At 41.7% G+C, this 18966-nt stretch overlaps 1 protein-coding gene and 1 long non-coding RNA gene across 3 annotated transcripts; both read left to right on the top strand.

The window, feature by feature from the left end:
* The first annotated feature begins 657 nt into the window (after positions 1-657).
* Positions 658-3786, top strand: slc35g2b (solute carrier family 35 member G2b). 2 transcript variants are annotated; one of them, XM_068732362.1, is made up of 2 exons: positions 658-969; positions 2320-3786. In XM_068732362.1, exon 2 carries the CDS (start codon positions 2348-2350, stop codon positions 3596-3598), a length of 1251 nt encoding a protein of 416 aa, XP_068588463.1. In that variant the 5' UTR covers positions 658-969; positions 2320-2347; the 3' UTR covers positions 3599-3786. The 2 variants fall into 2 exon arrangements, with proteins under 2 accessions (XP_068588463.1, XP_068588462.1); XM_068732361.1 differs by having other exon boundaries at positions 658-1052.
* Positions 3787-8242: 4456 nt separating this feature from the next.
* On the top strand, positions 8243-18732 carry LOC137888847 (uncharacterized). Its single transcript, XR_011105191.1, has 3 exons — positions 8243-8412; positions 18056-18108; positions 18497-18732. It is a non-coding gene; the product is annotated as an uncharacterized lncRNA (long non-coding RNA).
* Positions 18733-18966: the final 234 nt, after the last annotated feature.

Genomic DNA, 18966 nt, shown 5'->3' with positions numbered 1-18966 from the left:
CTAATTTTAGTGCTTTCAACTTCCCCCATCTTGAAGTGACTATACATGTTGGCCTGCCTTTCATCAACCCCCAGTCCTCATATGCAACCTCCCCCCTTACTTTGAGGTTGTTTTACACCCACTGAATGGATCACTGAATTTAGATAGTGACGGGTTGAAAGCGATCCTCCTTCAGACAGACGTTGTTCTTGGCTGTTAGGAATAAGTAGTGAAATGAGCGACGCACACAAGGGAGAACCATCGTGTCTCATGAGACTCTTCTTGGAGCAAATGAGAAAGTCCCAGAGAGGATTATGGGAATCCCTATCACTTCAAGCTGCAAATAAAAGACATGTTCAACTTCAGCCAGCATCTCTTCTATTTGCAGATATGGGGGGGGGGACAAAATGTTGCAAATAAGAGTAGATCAGCAGTCTAGCAGGCAACAAACCCAACCCCTTTAACCACGAAAATTACATATGTCATATAAAGTGCAATTAAGCTGAGGCGAGTGGAAGATGGGAGACAAAAAGCTTTTATTTCCTTCATCGCAGTATAATTACTTCAAATTGCTAAATCAAATCTTCCTCCAAAAGTGGAGAGGATTTAATCTTGTGACCGTGATGATGATGATGATGATGATGATGATGATGATGATGATGGCTGGCCGACGCACATCCCGTTTCCCTCCTGAGAGATGACGAATGAGCGGGTCTAGGTGGGAAGCAGTCTTGGGGAGGAGGATGAGGAGGAGAACCCACAGTCTGTGACAGTGACAATTGCTTCTCTCCCCGGCTTTCCAACCCTGCTTCAGCTTCATCATCACCATCATCATCATCATCATCATCATCGCCCTCAGCAACAGCCGCTTCAGCAGCAGCAGCAGTGGGGGCAGCGTCCATCGACAGCGTGAAGAACAAATAAGCAGCACGCATCTTCAAGAGGCGCTCGACTCGACGGGGAAGATGGGGAAATGGCAGTTGGCCAAATGTAAGGATCAAGAGATTAAACGAGGTCTTGATTTATGATACAAACCCGGGTTTATGCATCAATAGGAAATATTCAAACAAGAGGTAAGACGTGTTATGTTTTTCTTACTGCACACAGATTGCCTGCTATGTGAACGCCTTATAGGAGCGTTCTTAAAAATGTCCATTGATAGCGATTTTTCTGAATCTGGGTTGGACGCTCTTTGCCAGTTTTAACCTAAATTAAACTACATTTTAATGATTAACGTGTGTTCATCTAACTAAATTATGATCTAAGAAGAAATTGTGATTTTTGTTCGTATTTTTCTGTCTCGAATTTCGGGAAATAATATTTTATCAAGCCATCGTTAAATTGGCTATAAGTGCTCACAGCACTTGAGGTTTCTTTTCAGACTCGCAAAGATGACATGTTTTTACATTTTTAGTATCATTACCCCTCGAGCTGACGCTATATTACAATCGTTTAGTATTAGATCAAGTTGTATTCATGTATGTTCCCAAAAGGAGGAGCAATTGTATTTAATGTTGTATTAAGTGGAGAGAAAGCAAATAATAGTATCTATCTGCCCCCTTGTGGTTTTATTCATGCTGTGTCTTCGGTGATTGACAAAATGAATGTAGTACAATAATAATTATGGGAAATGTTTTTAAATTGTATTTGTTACTGATATCTACAGGATTGTATTATATATATATACACACATATATTATGTGTTGATTTTATTACATTTGGTAATCTAACCCTTAACAAAATCCCGTTGCTGTTTTAAGGAAACATCCGAAATCTTTTATGACTATACATTTAACCCTTTCACACAGTCCTTGTTCCAGGGTTTGATCATTTATGGTGTGCAACTCCATTCATCTCACAAGTGGCCCACATTCATGTATCGTCCCCTCTGTGGATTCCTGTTATGTAATTTCATCCCCATCCGACTGCATCAGCCTCAGAGTGTTTGCTGCTTGGCTTATTTGAGCTCACATGGGATATTTATAGAAGTAACACAACACAAGTGTAAAGCTAGGCAGAGTGAAAGGTAAGTGAGATAGTGATACAGTGAGTGCGTGCTTTATCTGTGTGCATGCATGCATGTGTGTGTGTGTGTGTGTGTGTGTGTGTGTGTGTGTGTGTGTGTGTGTGTGTGTGTGTGTGTGAGGGGTGGCTACTGAGAAAACAATTTGTGAATTACATTTTTCTCTGTTTCTAAAAAAGCTCTGTTTTGACTGATTAGGGAAATTAAATCAGACCACAGGGCAACATGTATTTGATTATTATTTCCAACACACTCTCATCCCAACGAGTCACATGCTAACATGCTAACATTGCAATGATTTGTGTGTTATTTTGCAGACTACCCCATCTGAAAGCATAAGGAAACATGGATGTATCATCATCCTCGCTGCAGTATGGATCAAAAAAGCGGGTAAAGATTCACCCAAACACAGTGACAGTGAAATATGCCACTCACTTCCCCCAGCCTGGCGATGAAGGGTACGATGATGCACCCTCTTTTGAGGAGTTTGGCGCCTTCGCGGAGGCTAATGTGGGAAAGAGACTGGTGTCGGACACCAAAGGTAGCAGGACTTTGTTTGGAACCATGGAGACCCAACCTAAGCAGCCAAGTGTGCAAAAAGACAAGGGGGTAGGAGGCCAGCTGGCCAGCTTCGGAGAGGCGAATGTGTTGGCCTCCAGGGTGACCTGGATGGCCTTGTTTGGGGCAGCAGCGGCTCATGGTTGTGTGGCACTCATTACTCGTTTAGCAGCTGACCGCTCTAAAGTGCCCTCCCTCGAGCTTCTCTTCATCCGCTCCGTGATCCAGGTGCTGTCTATCCTGGTGGTCTTCTACTACCACGAGGCCCCTTTTGGCCCTAAGGGCTACCGGCTGCGTCTCTTCTTCTACGGTGTGTGCAATGTAATCTCTATCACCTGCGCCTACACCTCTTTCGCTATAGTACCACCCAGTAATGGCACCATCATGTGGCGTGCCTCTACCACGGTCTTCAGTGCGGTACTGGCCTTCCTGTTGCTGGATGAGAGGCTGGGCTACACAGACGTGGTCACGGTGGTGGGAAGCGTGTTCGGTCTGTGCCTGGTCATGGTGCCGAATGTGGCAGACGAGGAGAAGTCCAGGCTGGGGTTTTGGAAGGAGGCCTTTGGCTACACAATGACAGTGATGGCCGGCTTGACCGCTGCCCTCTCCATGATCGTCTATAGAGCCATTAAGGAGCGGGTCAGCATGTGGACGGCACTCTTTACCTTCGGCTGGACGGGCACGGTGTGGGGTGCCTCCACCATGTTTATCATGCAAGAGCCCATCATTCCTCTGGATGGGGAGACCTGGGGCTATTTAATTGGGATCTGCATCTGCTCCACTGTGGCGTTCCTCGGAGTCTACTATGCTCTAAACAAGTTTCACCCAGCCTTAGTTAGTACAGTGCAGCACCTAGAGTTCGTGGTTGCCATGTTCCTCCAGCTCATTGTTCTGAGGATGATCCCGTCTGTCTACGACGTCATCGGAGGCCTGGTCATCATGATCAGTGTGTTCACCCTGACGGGAGTCAAGCTGTACAGGGTGAGCAGGGCCATTCGGCAGGATTATCAAGAGATCCTAGACTCACCCATCAAATGAGTTTTGATATGTCAGTCTATTTGTTTACAATGTTGCTTGGTTGTGCAATTTAAAGAATGTCTGGATCTTCATCTGATGATTTTGTATTGCTGTGTTGTTGGAAGGGTGCCAGTTGTGTAACTAATGTCTTAATATTTGTGTGTGAAATAAAAGACAAATGTAACATGGTGACATATGTCCCACTGATAGTACTGCTTTAATGTCAAATTGTGTCGAAGACCAAAATGTCCAAAAAAAAACAAAAAACGAGTCAGTTTTATTTATGTGATTTTTTTTTTTTGCTCTAACATTTTGAACCATATTGAATCTGGTATTGTGAGTGGCGATGTAAGACGATCATTTTAATGATACACACCTTTTATAGTAATAACATCACTAAGGTGTGGCGCATCCCTCTATTGTCACACTGCCACAGTTGTCACACCGTGTAAATGTCAGCCCAGAAATCATTCATACTACATACAAGGAATGAAAGAATAAAAATAAACACCATCCATGTTTCATAAAATAACTGGTATTGCTTTTCTTAGCCTTAATCTGTTGCTTGCCAAGATGAGTCATTTCCTCAAACAAAATGCTGTTATAGAGGAAACAGCACATGAACAGGGGTGGATATATGGTTTATAGAAGATCAATCTTTATTATATGCACAAGCTTTACCTTTCAGTGCTTTCTTTCTGCCTCTCAAGTAAGTTTTTGCACCAGCAGCCGCTTGATATTTAACACTAGTGATTACATCCCTGGGCACTGCTTCTGTTTACTTTTTACTTTTCTGACACATATCAAACTAATGCCCAGAGGCAGGTGCACTGTGTTGAATTAGTGCCCTTTAACAACATGAAACCATCCGATTTTTTTTTACTAGTGGACAAGTCAGTGGTTCACCAGAGCTGTTTCCTTTCTCTGTATAGAGAACCAAGCCGAGGCAGTCAGTCTCTGTGATTTCCCCACGGCAAAGCAACAGTGATGGAATGAGATAAAGACATAATGATGATGCAGAGCAGCTAAAAGAGGACATGTTGTGGTTCAAAACTGACACGACATGGATGTTTCACAAAGAGCCCAGCAGGTGGCATTCACAATCCACTACATCACTTAGTCAGAGTTAGCTGTTACATTATCACAGTAAATCGTGATGGTGGGAGTTTCATATCTGGTGGTTAATAATGATTAGCTGAGAACAGTTATTGCATCAAAACAACTCAAACACATGGCATGACACACTTCATCCAAACCCTGTTTATTTAGTGAGCAGAAGTAGACTTATAGGACAACATAATGACCTGATAAAGGGTTATAAATGTATGATACTCTGTTGAATGTTTAACATATTTCTATTGAAACCGGAAATGATCATGCATTGTGGTTATAACCACACACAAAGCAGAAGTGTTTCTCATATCAAATCATTCATTGTGATGATAAACTACTAAGTAATTAAGCTCAATTAATTTACAACCAAAAGTTGCACAACAATCATGAACACATAACAATGTGAAATTGTCTTTTACTTTGAAGACACGCTTTGCCTGTCTTGTCACATTTTCTTTTAAAACACTACGGTCAAGAGCTAAAGTTGTTTATTCACATGTTTAAACATGTGAATAAACTGAGATAAAGTGGGTTTGGTCTCCATTATGTGTGTTGTATCATTGTCTTGTTTTGAGATGGGATGGGATTGAGTGCAGAAAGCAGAAGACATGTAGAGGAGGCCCATCTGTTTGAGCAGGAAACAGATTGCATCCTGCAGCGAGCTGCACAACCTTCCAAATTACTCTGCAACGCGCTTCACCACAGACATGTTTATTAGAAGTTTCATTTCCCAGGAGAGGCCTAAATGGAATTTTATGATGAGTTATTGTACATATGTGTGTGAGTATCTTTATTTATGCTGCACAATAGAAGACTAATCATTTCTTATGAACGGCTCAAAAACACTAAGCTAACAGGGCTTTCCAACTATTATATATATATATATATATATATAGATATATATATATATATATATATATATATATATCTATATATATATATATAGATAGATATATATATATACAGTTGTGGTCAAAAGTTTACATACACTTGTAAAGAACATAATGTCATGGCTCTCTTGAGTTTCCAGTTATTTCTACAACTCTGATTTTTCTCTGATAGAGTGATTGGAACAGATACTTCTTTGTCACAAAAAACATTCATGAAGTTTGGTTCTTTCATGACTTTATTATGGGTTAACAGAAAAAGTGACAAAATCTGCTGGGTCAAAAATATACATACAGCAACATGAATTAGCAATTTTGGTGACTTAGAAAGTTGTGTCAATGAAATGAGCTTCATAGCATGGCCTCTTAACTTCTTGTGAGTGATTATGAGTGACTACAACTGGTGACTTCTCTGAGGCCATTTAAATAGGGCTCATTGGATACAAACGCCCACAAACGCTACAATGGGAAAGTCAAAGGAGCTCAGCATGGATCTGAAAAAGCAAATCATTGACTTGAACAAGTCAGGAAAATCACTTGGAGCCATTTCAAAGCAGCTGCAGGTCCCAAGAGCAACAGTGCAAACAATTGTTTGTAAGTATAAAGTGCATGGCACTGTTTTGTCACTGCCACGATCAGGAAGAAAACGCAAGCTATCACCTGCTGCTGAGAGAAAATTGGTCAGGAGGGTGAAGAGTCAACCGAGAACCACCAAAAAGCAGATCTGCCAAGAATTAGAAGCTGCTGGAACACAGGTGTCAGTGTCCACAGTCAAGCGTGTTTTGCATCTCCATGGACCGAGAGGCTGCCGTGCAAGAAGGAAGCCCTCGCTCCAAAAGCGGCACCTTAAGGCTCGACTGAAGTTTGCTGCTGATCACATGGACAAAGATAAGACCTTCTGGAGGAAAGTTCTGTGGTCAGACGAAACAAAAAGGAGAAAAGGTGAGGCCTTTAACCCCAAGAACACCATGCCTACCGTCAAGCACGGTGGTGGTAGTATTATGCTGTGGGGCTGTTTTGCTGCCAATGGAACTGGTGCTTTACAGAGAGTAAATGGGATAATGAAGAAGGAGGATTACCTTCAAATTCTTCAAGATAACCTAAAATCATCAGCCCGAAGGTTGGGTCTTGGGCGCAGTTGGGTGTTCCAACAGGACAATGACCCCAAACACACATCAAAAGTGGTAATGGAATGGCTAAATCAGGCTAGAATTAGGGTTTTAGAATGGCCTTCCCAAAGTCCTGACTTAAATCCCATTGAGAACATGTGGACAATGCTGAAGAAACAAGTCCATGTCAGAAAGCCATCACATTTAACTGAACTGCACCAATTCTGTCAAGAGGAGTGGTCAAAGATTCAACGAGAAGCTTGCCAGAAGCTTGTGGATGGCTACCAAAAGCGCCTAATTGAAGTGAAAATGGCCAAGGGACATGTAACCAAATATTAGCACTGCTGTATGTATATTTTTGACCCAGCAGATTTGATCACTTTTTCTGTTAACCCATAATAAAGTCATGAAAGAACCAAACTTCATGAATGTTGTTTGTAACAAAGAAGTATCTGTTCCAATCACTCTATCAGAGAAAAATCAGAGTTGTAGAAATAACTGGAAACTCAAGAGAGCCATGACATTATGTTCTTTACAAGTGTATGTAAACTTTTGACCACAACTGTATATATAGATACATATATATATAGAGAGAGATATGTATACATCTCTCTATATATATACATCCATCATGTAAGGCTTCTTCTGGTACAGACAACTTATTACCAGCTCCAGCCAACATTTAGGAAACATTTATAAATTAGGAAAATGAGGTGCGATCACTTTTTATGTGAGCTGATTGTCTACACATTTTTCTATATCTAGTTAAAATAGATTTGCAAAAATTGCAAATGATCACTTTCACTAAATTATACAGGATGACACTCAGCCCTGATCAGTTTTTTTAAAGGCCTGAAGTAGGTTGCGTCTTCTCTTTCTGGCAGCTGATTCCGGTCTAAATTCATTAATAAGTAATAGTTATATTAAAGTGGCAATCTCAACGATTTCTTATTTCAATTAATGTCTGTTAAGTCAGACATTAATGATGATGATTGAGCCTATGGCCCACTGATGGAAGTATTGCAATATTTATATATTTGCAGTATTACAAACTGGGGGTCTGTGGCAACATTAATGGGGAAAAAAATGCTGCATTATAGTCTTGTCTTATTTGAATACATTAAAAAATGGAACTTATACACACTTCTGAAAAACTAAAGCTCATGTATCAACAAGACTGACGACTGCTAAACTCTGAGCACATTCTTCAAAGTTTTCACTCAAATATATATTCTAAATCAACCAGGACTGAGATCTTAAGGATTGCCATTTTAAGTATACCATAAAAAGATAAATCTGTATATCTCTCTTTTCACACACGTTTCTATTATTGTAGTGATTAGGTTGACTTTTTTAGCCTCTCAAAGCGAAAATCGTGATGGATGCTAATGGTAATGTAAAACATCAGCAGCTGCAGTGTGATAGACTGACTGCGCTGTGGTCCAATCATTGCAGAGCCGATTTCTCCGCAGCCAATTGGATGCAAGTGGGCGGAACCTGGAATCTGAACAGCTTGTGAGGCTGCTGCTAGCTAGCCTAGCCTTGCTACCCAGCAATGACATGCTTTGATATAGAAATGCTATTCCAACGGGGCACATCGTCTCATCAGCTAGGCTAGCATGTCGGGGTGGAAAAAAATAACTGGCCGCTAGCAAGGCTTCCCGTTACCATTTGAAAATTGAATATTTCTTAAAGGACATAAGAAGAGGTGGTCATCAGCAATCAGGTAAGACGTGGTATGATTCTGACTTGCCACTGGCGGTGAAGCTATCTGATCCAGGCTACCACACTAACGTTTCTCACGAGAGCTAACCGTTACAGGCTACCACACTAACGTTTCTCACGAGCGCTAACGGTTACAGGCTAGCTCGCGCTATCCTTGAATTCACCGAGTAACGATACAAGTCACGTCGGCTAACGGCTAACCGTTAACCCAGACAAAACCAGTCTGTCGCCTTGCCAACATGGCCAACATACGGTTACCCAAGCTGGCTAGCGGTCAGTTTGGCTGTAGCCGAGATATTTGTAACCACTATAAGCATTTTTTGGTGAAATTTCTTTGCCACGATAACGTTAGCCAAGTTAAGATAGCGTGATACACTTTGAAGCTTAAGTTACAAGATGAAAACACAGATAAAACTGCGGCACAACCTCTGAATGTAGCTACACTTGGCACCACGTTAACGCTTTTTTATTTCTGAGAATGGAGAGGACGCCTCAACGGTAGCCACAGAATCTTCCAATTTACTGCAGTCATTGAGTCCCATTGTTTATATTTTTTATTTAACGTTAAGTAATCAAGTTTGAGTTGTTGTGCAGTGATTGAACCCAGCTTGGTCATTGTCACGATGGAGGCATTCCCTATAATTAACTTATGATTCCCTGTAACGTTACTCTTGTTACACACATAGATGGTTACTGTAGCCAGCCTCTTTCTTGCCTACTAATATGGCCTTTGGGTGATGCATTAGGAATCGTTTTCATTATTCGTTTATCTATATATGTATTTTGACAATTAATTGAATAATAATTTAGCCTATAAGATGAAAGATGTCCATCCCAGTTTACCAGACTCTAAGGGGATGACTTCAGATATCTTGTGTATTATGTTTACAACGATATAAACAGAGAAAACCAGCAAATCTTCGCATTGGAGAAGCTGGCATCAGGGCATATGTTTTTAATTGAAACATTATTAAATAATCTGTCAAAGGACACATCAATTCAGCTCCCAGTTCAAAGACGGATACTGCACACTAGAAGGAAAATGTCTGTTAAGTTTCATTTACTAGGGAGACCATTAATAGGTAACCAAATGTACTGTACATGTGAAACCATTTCTGTTTTGGGGAAAAATGTTAGAGACTTGCTACCTTTGCATATCTCCTAACATTGTTTCTACCTTACACAACCAAAGCCAGACTAAACGTCATGCTTCAGCTGCACAATGGGCGATAACGCTGTATAATTGTTGGCAAGCTCTTATGTTTGTGTGGCCTGTTACCATACTTAGATACCAGATATTAATTTGGAGATGTGTGGTTAGTTAGATGTGAGTGATTTAAGGGGGGGTAGCATGTGTGTCTTCGCCAAACGCCAAAGGGTTTCTTTGCAGCTGCTGAATAGTCTAGTTTCTGTAATTATTGTCACACTGACAGACCTCTTCACAGTCTCTCATTAAGGTTGCATGGAGGTGAGGGGGGGGGGGGGGCGACGACATTTGGTTTGCTGTTGCACTGATCTCAGTGGGAGTCAATAGGTACAATTTGCTTGAAGGCTGATGTATTCTCTTGACCATTGAGGCCAATTTGTAAAACATGTGAAAATGGCTATCAGGAGACCCATAGAGAACATTTGCATCCATCCAATGCCAGGTCATGCACACCACGATCTAAGATCGAGGACTCCCCTGAAGTAAAGCTTTCAGTATTCAGCTACGCATGTTGGTACTACAGTGATGTGGCCCTCTTTACTTAATCTGTGTCTTATTTATAGCTCCTGTTGACTCAGATACCCTCTAACAATGCCCTTTCTTCATGTTATGACAATATAATCTTATGGATATGCAATGATGAGGTCCCTTTTCCTGCCCTTGCCTCTTTCTCGCTGCCTGCTATGTGCTACCGGAGGCCTCAAGCAGCCAAATCTGTGTCCTCACAGCCTAGGGGAAAATACCAACTGTGCATTTTTGTGATAGCCAAAAAAGTCTAATGTGGCTGAAAATGTCCCTAGTCAGATGACAAGCCAAGGATTCTAATGTATTAAGTGGCTTTAGGTTTCTTTTAAAGTTGAGAAAATTCCGTAATTGTGTTAGAATCTCAGCTATTGCATATGCTCTCTTCCATTTCCTCATTTTCACGACTGCTCATGCATGTAGGTATGTCTGAACAGCCAACAGGAAAGGTACTTTCTATGTGTTAACCAAGGTCTCATGCTGAGAAAGGAACCTTGCCTTTTGTCAGGTGCAATAAGGTGAAGAATGACAAGTAGACCCAAGAACATAAAAAGAATCAAAAGTTATTTGGTTTGATGACATTTCTTCTCACTTCTGCAAAACTTCACGGTTCTACGCTACGTGCGGTTAAACTATATGCTATCATTTCTCATTTGGAGTAGATGATATGACTTCCTCATTTGGAGGATAGAAGTGTGCAGTTTCAGTGGTGTTTTTTCCTCCATTAGTTCATTATGGTTTGGTGTTTTTCTTTCTGTGGTTTTGGCAGTGTGAAAAAGAAGTGTGTTTGTGTGTGTGTGTACTTGCAACATGCAGCTTTCATCGTGATGACAGAATTAGTTGTGAATCCATGACTAAAAACCCAATTGTGAATTTGTTGAACTAACAACAGGTGTGCCTATACTTCACTCTACCAGTGTCGCCTGAGGACTTTTAATCAGTGGTTCTGTCATCAACATAGGTGAAACCGTTCAAACCTTTATATGGTTCTCTTCATATATCTCTATTATAAGACTATAATATTTTATATTATAATATTTTATATATAATATTTTTGGCAAAATATGCAGGATTGGGCAATTTTTAAATTATAATACTGTGTACAATTTTTTTTTATTAACAGCATCCATCAAATTATGAATTATTTTTTAGTTAATCTCGTAAAATGTAATGTTGGTGAGAAACTTGAATAAATCCAGTTGTGAATGAGATGTTTTCACAACAACAAATGGATATTAGAGAGTGAATTATGACCAGTTTACACTGCGAAGAATACATCCTTAAACTACTAAATGACAAGATTTGTTTTAATCCATAGAAATTAAATATTTTCTTATTTGAATTGTGTTTTTATGAAGAAAACCCCCCACTATAAATTACTATAACAAAGTAAAAGAATAACATTTAGATTTTTGTCTGGTTTACATTGACTTCAGAGCGGTTGAAATGATTTTTGGGAAGCTGGCAACAAAATAAATAGTCTGGAGCCTTGTAGACCGGCGATCAAACAACAAAGGGATCTGTATCTGCCAACGTGGATCATTAATGATCGGCAATTAGTTTCGCCGTCAAATAAACGGGCTACGGGATCTTTAAAAGTTATATTTGCTGCTCTTTTTCTTTTAAAAACCTGTTGCATATGAAATGATTGTTCTCGGGAACCTTAACGCCTTAAACTTAAGTTTAGTTTGACAGTTGTGAGTCTTTTGTTTTTAATTGTTGTCACATGTCAGTTGTTTTGTTCATGTGGAAGTTCTAAGTTCTACTATTTTGGTCATATTTCTCTATGTATGCTGCTTCTCAGTCAGGCAGCACAGAGGTGAGGATGTTTGTCTTGTCTCTTTTATCAAACATCTTGTTGGGTTTTTTGCAGACCCCAGATTTTTTTTTTTTTTTTTTTTTTTGTGGCATCATCATGCAATCTGGAATGCCTCCTGCTCTCAAGATGCTCTCACAAGTCCCAACACGTGGCCCTCCCAGACTTCTGTCCCAAGTGGCTTGTTTAGTCCTATTGTGACAGCACCCTAAGGCTCATATTTGCCAGGATGTAGGAAGACTAAGAGGAAGCCAGAGTATCCATTTCATCTCTCTGACACAGGCTGCCGGGTATTATTATCTTGTGGTTTACAAATTATCTTCTTTTTTTTGACTGCAACAATACCTTTTTTTTCCAGAATGCTGCAGTTGCGGCAGGTGTACGGCTACAGTGCACTGCATGGCCAGATAGTCTCTTTTACTGACTCCTTAAGGCTAGTCGTTTAAATTGCCTGACACAGCACAAAACCAAACCACAACACATTTACTGTACTGGACTACTTGATGTTAGGAATCCTCCTGCGTTGTAAACTTGGATTAGTCATTGGGGAAATCCCCTGGAGCTCTCCGAGTTGATGAGGTAACCTGAAGGTTTATTTTGCTGTTGCCTTGATCCCAGATTGCTTGGATGTGGCCATCATTGGACCCGGTAGCTATAAGCAAACAGGCCACCCAGAACAACAACTGGCAACTCCACCAACTAGCAGGGCGTGGATGTGGATTTGTAGGCTCTGCTGATGTAGGTGGGGTCTGAGGAAGTAGATCCTTTCTTACATGGAGGTATTATGTTCTGGTGTGTGTTTACGAACAGAGAAGACGTTGGTGTTTTTAGCGTTGGTCGGCTGCTGCTAAGGCCAGTTGTAAACTACATTAAACTAATTTAGTGTAAATGCTGAAGGTAATAATTAGTATGTGAGCCTGCTTCAATTCGACTTATTTAGCAAATACTAACGCGGTGGCCTTATTTCTAAACTTAGCCTGTTGTAGCACATGTTTCCTACAAGCACTTTGGTTATGTCATTTGTTGTGGCGTATGATAGCAGTGCTTTGATCAGGCTTTCAAGGGCCGATACAGATCACTGATTTACTTACTTGTGAAGATCTGTCTTTTCTTTTTCCAGCCAGCATTCTATAAGAGACTCTGTGAAGCCACGGCTTTTGTCTCATGTTTGTGTCATCCCTTTTTAATGTTGAGTCGGTCTCACCATTCCAAAATTTCACAAAAAAAGGGACTTCTCATCCTGTTTTCCAGCCACAAAAACAGCAAGTCAGTTCACCAATGCCATGTTTCTGTGGGCTAGAGAGTAATATGCAGTCGTAACGAACTGGGAAGTGAAAATGGGGAAGTGAAACCACTTTTCAGCTATGCTTGTGTATTTGCCTGATCTATTATGATGATTGTCAAATTTACCAATGAATATCTTTGTTATGATTGGGGGCACCAGTCTATCAGAATATGCGTATTTGATAAACGATTGATACCGTAGATTTGAATAGTTTAAAGTTCACTACTTGCAGCTCTAGAGCAATAAATGAGGGATTGCGGTTTATTGTTGGGATGACATTCCTCTAGATTTTGTGGCTGAATTGCTATCCAACATATTTCAAATGGTGGCATCTGTGTACACACGTCTCCCAGCTTTCTGATGTGATGTTGGCCTAAAAGAAAGCTTGAAACCTTTGGTGTTGGTTGTTGCTATGAGAGCAAATCTCTGGCGATTCTCAAAGGACATGAACCAGTCTATTTTAGGCCATTCCCAACTGCTGAGGGTGATCCTGAGGGGTGGATAACCAAATGCTTTCACACAGTCTTGAGCCTATAGGCTTAGCCCAAAACACTAGAGGCCCGGCTGTCCTTAATTCAGTTTTAATATGATACTGGAATAATACAGTTTTTTTTTTTATTGGGGAACATCATATTATCTTCCAGCTGCTCGTTAAGTTTAAATTGGTTCTTAACTCTCTTAATTGAGGTACATTACATGCATCAATGCGGGGCAAAGATAAGTTATCCGAACTCAGAGGTCAAGCCTGCACTCTGTCAGATTGCATCACTTTCCCATCATCCGGTCACCCTTGTGTCCACACTTCCTGTCCCACAGCTGGCCTGCCAAGTCTCCCATGACCCCTTTGCTGCTGTGCTTCTGTTTTGTTTTGAGAGAATCTAGGACAGCTGGGATGAGTTGCAGTCTCATGGGGTTTTTTAGTTGCTGTGGGGAAGAAAAAAAAAAGGTACACGGCGCATATTCGTCAGTCTGTCGGCGTCCTGCACGGTCCGATTGTGAAGCCGGAAACCTGCCGTGTGGCCAAAAATGTGAGTTTTGGTGTAAGTTGGCGGAAGTGCGGCAGTGCCAGAGGGGCTGAGTGAGCGGTGAGCATACAGAGCACATTCCAGAAGGCAGCAGAGGCTGTGATTTTAGCAGGCTGTCACAGGGATTAGGTTACTCTGTCTGCCTCTGTGAGCTCATGCTGTTGCTGTCTCGGTGCCTCAGCAATCCTGTCGATTAGTGGTACTATTTGGTCCCACAGCGAAGAGAGACACAGATCCATAATTCTTCTTTCAGGCTTGTTTAGATCATACGGTATCCAGTTGTGGTGACTTCATTTTTGTATATAGAGCCTCTGGTGTCAGCCTGGTTTAAGTCAGAACCATTCACTGAAATATCGTTCCTGTTCTTTCCTTCTTATGCATACCTCTAGTGTTGTATCCCCATGTCATGTATTACCACACAGGCCACTGGAGGTGCTCTTTCCCTAGAGCTCCACTTGTGTTTCAAGGGGTTGGGGCAGCAGCTGTAGACTGCAGGATGTGGTCAACTCATGTCAGTGTTGTTTCATATTAACTTCGCAAAGTTGCAAACTGCATCTTGATTACACCACCGCTGTGCAGTTGTTGTGGTTTGTGGCTTGCAGCGTTGTGCCTTTTTTTTTTTTTTTAAGCTGATAAAGATAACGAAGCCAGATTTGGGTACGGGGTCTTGTGCTGATGGGAAACGGTTGTGACCGGTGTTGGCACTCTTGAGAACATGAGTGGATGACTGATACTATCACCGGTGGTGCTGTCCCTGGCTCACAACTGCTGCTGTTGCGGGAGATAAGACGGGCCCTCTCTATCAGCTTGGTGTTCAGTAGTTAACAGTTAGCTATTGGGGCAAATAGTTGTAAGCCTATTCATTCTAAACGTTGATGTTCAAATTGTCTTTTCATTCTGTTTGAACTCAGTATTTCTGCACAGTTGCAGATCAAGATGTTCAAATAATGGAGACTTAATCACCACCAATGATTATCAATTTAAAGCAAAAAAGCCAAACATGTTTTTGTTTTAACTTCTCATATGTGAGGCTTTGCTGATCAATTTGAAGAGGTCACGTTGGGCTCTAGGATATTGTGGTGGGTGACACTTTTTCACTAAACGATTGATTGATTTGTCAAAAGTATAATCCCGAGTTTAAAGTAGCCTACCTGCAGCCTTAATCAAACATACAGCTGTTGAGTTAACACATTTGGTGTTCCTGTACTATAGTAATCAGTATGTGGGCTCATTTCCCGTGTTATGGGAGCTGTAATGAAGTCAGCTGTTAGGATAGTATTCATGCAAATATAATGCCTTCTGCTGCTCAACCTCTGGAACGCTCTTATTGTGATGCAGCTAAAGGAAGTACTAGCTTAAATTGACGTCATTTATTGTCCTGGTTAAAGACGAAATATCAAGATGGGTGACATTCTTTTGGTCCTTTTTCTGTTTTTGCGTATTGCAAAAGAAGGCAGAGTAGAAGTTGCAACCACGGTTAGCGGGGAAACCCCTGAAGTTACCACTGGCCACCAGATTTGACCACCTGTCTTCTGTTCCATGTGGTCTAGTCGGCCTTGTTGACGACCACACGGCTCGTGCATCTTGTTTTTGCTTTATGTCTGGTACCCAAGTTATTTTCAGAGTTGGACTGGTTACTTGCAGCTACACGGTTACTCATTACATTCTGTATTGAGTTTTTGTATTGTATGTGGTCCAACAGTTCAAATCGTTATTCTGCTTTCTTGACCAGGACTCCCTGGAAGAAGAGATCTTGTATCTGAACTCTGCTCTTGTGTTTAATGTGCTCCGTGGGGTTGGTGATGGATGGGGTACCTGTTTAATTCTGCAGGCAGCAGGGTAAATGGAGCTCCACTGTGTATATGACACCATTTGAGAAGTTTGACCTATCTGACCTAGTGTTTAGTGCTTTGGAGCAGCGAGCGGCCTCGGCTCAGTCTGCAGCTGCGCGATTTAGCTCGAAGCATCTGTCGCCCCAAACTTTTTGATCCTCCCTCACATCTGCAGTATCGTAAGTCACCGCGGTGTTGATGTGCTCTTAGTGCGCAGCCACCCTAGATGTGGGGGGTGACGGTAGTTTACAAAGAAAGTCAGACTGGGATGCAGTGTACTAAGTGAAAATGGGAGGAGAGAAAAGGCTTCTTCCTACATTGATGATTCATTCATGCACTGGCAGGGAGAGTTGAAAATGAAAGACACTAAGGGAGGGATGTTGTAAATGGAGAAGGAGCACATATACACACTTGTCAGCCTCTTTGGCAGACATGTCTCCAGCCCAGGGAGTGGAGGGGTTGTTGCCTTTTGTCTTGGTGAAAGAGGCAGCACTCGAGGAAAGTAAAGCGGCTCTTTGTTTTTGTGTGCCGCTCCCTAACATGTTCCCGGTGTTCATTAATTTCATAAGACATGGAAAAGGAGCAAGCAATAACATGCCTTGAGATGAACCACACTATACACCCGAAAGGGGGGGGAAGAGAGAGAGAGAGAGAGAGAGAGAGAGAGAGAGAGAGAGAGAGAGAGAAGAGAGTAGCCCACACCACAGGTGTCCCCCTTAAAGCTTGTATGAAATGCAGAGACAGTTTGGGGTCTTGATATTGCATTTTAGCTTCTGTCATGGTCTTATCCACCTTTCACGGACCATCCAAACATCGTGACTTTTCCTCCTAGCATAAGTAATGTTAAAGCCTATACTTATTTACTGTTTATTTTACTCCCCTCGGCTAATCATGCTGAAAGTTTAGCTTGGCTCCTTATGTTTGCCTAAGATCAGGTTCTGGGCCTATCTCAAGGCCAGCTGGAGCTGAAACCTATACACTGCTGCTTCAAATGAAAACCAAGAGCTCTCAATCAATGAGGTCAGTGTCTGGTCCCTGAAGTCAGTCAGTCGGCGGGGGCGGGGGTGATGGAACTCCTTCCACTCCCATGACATCAGGGCAGCTTCAGAAGTGCCCCTCTCCTCAAGTGCTGCAGTATGAACCTAAGCGTGGATGCGCCGGTGGCTACCCGGGTCATAAGACCAGTTGTCGTGAATGCGGTTATTGTCAAACACAGACAAGTTTTGATTGTGCATCCGTACTCCCAAATCATAATTTTAAAAAATGCCTGAGGAGCTTGAAAGCTCTTGTGATAAGCTCACATTGCAAACAATGGCGACCACGCTTGTAATGCGGTTCACATAATCGCAGCATTTGCATAGGCCGCGCACACAGGAATATTTATTGGCCTTATCCTACATCATTAGTGCTCGGTGAGAGCTTCACTCCTGACGTAGCCTCACTGCTGACGCACAGTGCCTCCTCTTCTTTACTTCCCTATTACAGTAATCTCTGCCATCCTTCTGGCTCAACAGATTCGTGCTCGATTCCTCACACAGTAGACAATCGCTGGACTGCTTCTGGGAGGAAATAATTGTCCCCTCTGTAAATGTATGAAGAATGTGGACACTGAGAGATTGGCTCTATCCTCTCTGGCAGCTGTCAGTGTTGAAGACTGAAAAGAATAGTCATTTACGTCTTGTTATTTCAAGAGTACAATTGGTCGGGGGGGAAATTATGTCTGTAGAGACTAAACTGTGGAAATGGTAGCTGGCATTTCTTCAAGACTAGCTGCAGTGTATTTACACAACACTGTCCACAGCTTGACATGCAAATATCATGAGTACAGCGCCACATATAGAGAGATATAGTGATATAGAGTGACAGACATACAGATACAAATGTGTGAGTGTTATTAAGACACCTTTGAGAAGAGTCTGTTTGTAATTCTCCTGCATTGTCTCTGTTCTGTTCCTAGGTCTACAGAGAAGTATCGGAGCCCTTGAAGTTGTCAGCTTTGATGCAGTACAGGTACCGCTACCTATATTCAAACTCTGTTTCTAAATTTACTCTTGGTGTGTCTCCTACCTAATCATTGTTGTCTGGAGCAAACGGCACATAGATAGGTGAGATATGGAGGTTTTGTGAAGATATACCTGTTTCTTTTGTAGTTAATTTCTTAGTTATTGAATTACATGCATCATTGTTGCAAAAGAACAAGAACAAATTGTCATTCTAGTGGTAGAAATTTACTATCTTTATCGCTGCTACTACTGCTGCACATAAGTACAACACTGGCCCAGATTCCAATGTATAATAGAACGATTTTTTTGCAGATCAATCAGTTTTCTGTAACGTAGAATATTCATTCTAGCCACCCTGACATCCGTTCCGCTTTCTGCCCGTCTCTCCCTTTCAGTGCACTGAGTGCAAGATGACGGAAGAGGTGATTGTCATCGCCAAGTTCGACTACACGGCCCAGCAGGACCAGGAGCTGGACATAAAGAAAAACGAGCGCCTCTGGCTCCTCGACGACTCCAAATCCTGGTGGAGGGTTCGAAATGCCACCAACAAAACAGGCTTTGTGCCGTCCAACTATGTGGAGAGGAAAAACAGTGCCAGGAAAGCTTCTATTGTCAAGAATCTCAAAGACACACTTGGTAAAACAAAACACTTCTGCTCTTATTCACTTTGCAAGTGTTTAATTTCAACTTGCGACGGTTTGATAAGCTCTCAAGTCTGTTTGTTTTTATTTTGGGAGCTTGCATGATTCCAGTTAACCTGTATTTGCACCCTAAACATTCACATATCTTCACCCACTCGTACGATCGTGACTTGCTGTGTGTTTCGTACACTATCGGGTATTGTTGTTGTTCAACCTAAATGTAG

This window comes from Cebidichthys violaceus, unplaced genomic scaffold (genome assembly GCF_023349555.1).
Source record: "Cebidichthys violaceus isolate CVI_PGR_0920_01 unplaced genomic scaffold, fCebVio1.0.p SCAF_58, whole genome shotgun sequence".
NCBI classification, from domain to species: Eukaryota; Metazoa; Chordata; class Actinopteri; order Perciformes; family Stichaeidae; genus Cebidichthys; species Cebidichthys violaceus.
Note: the sequence above shows the minus strand (reverse complement) of the source record. Positions and strands in the feature narration are given on the sequence as shown.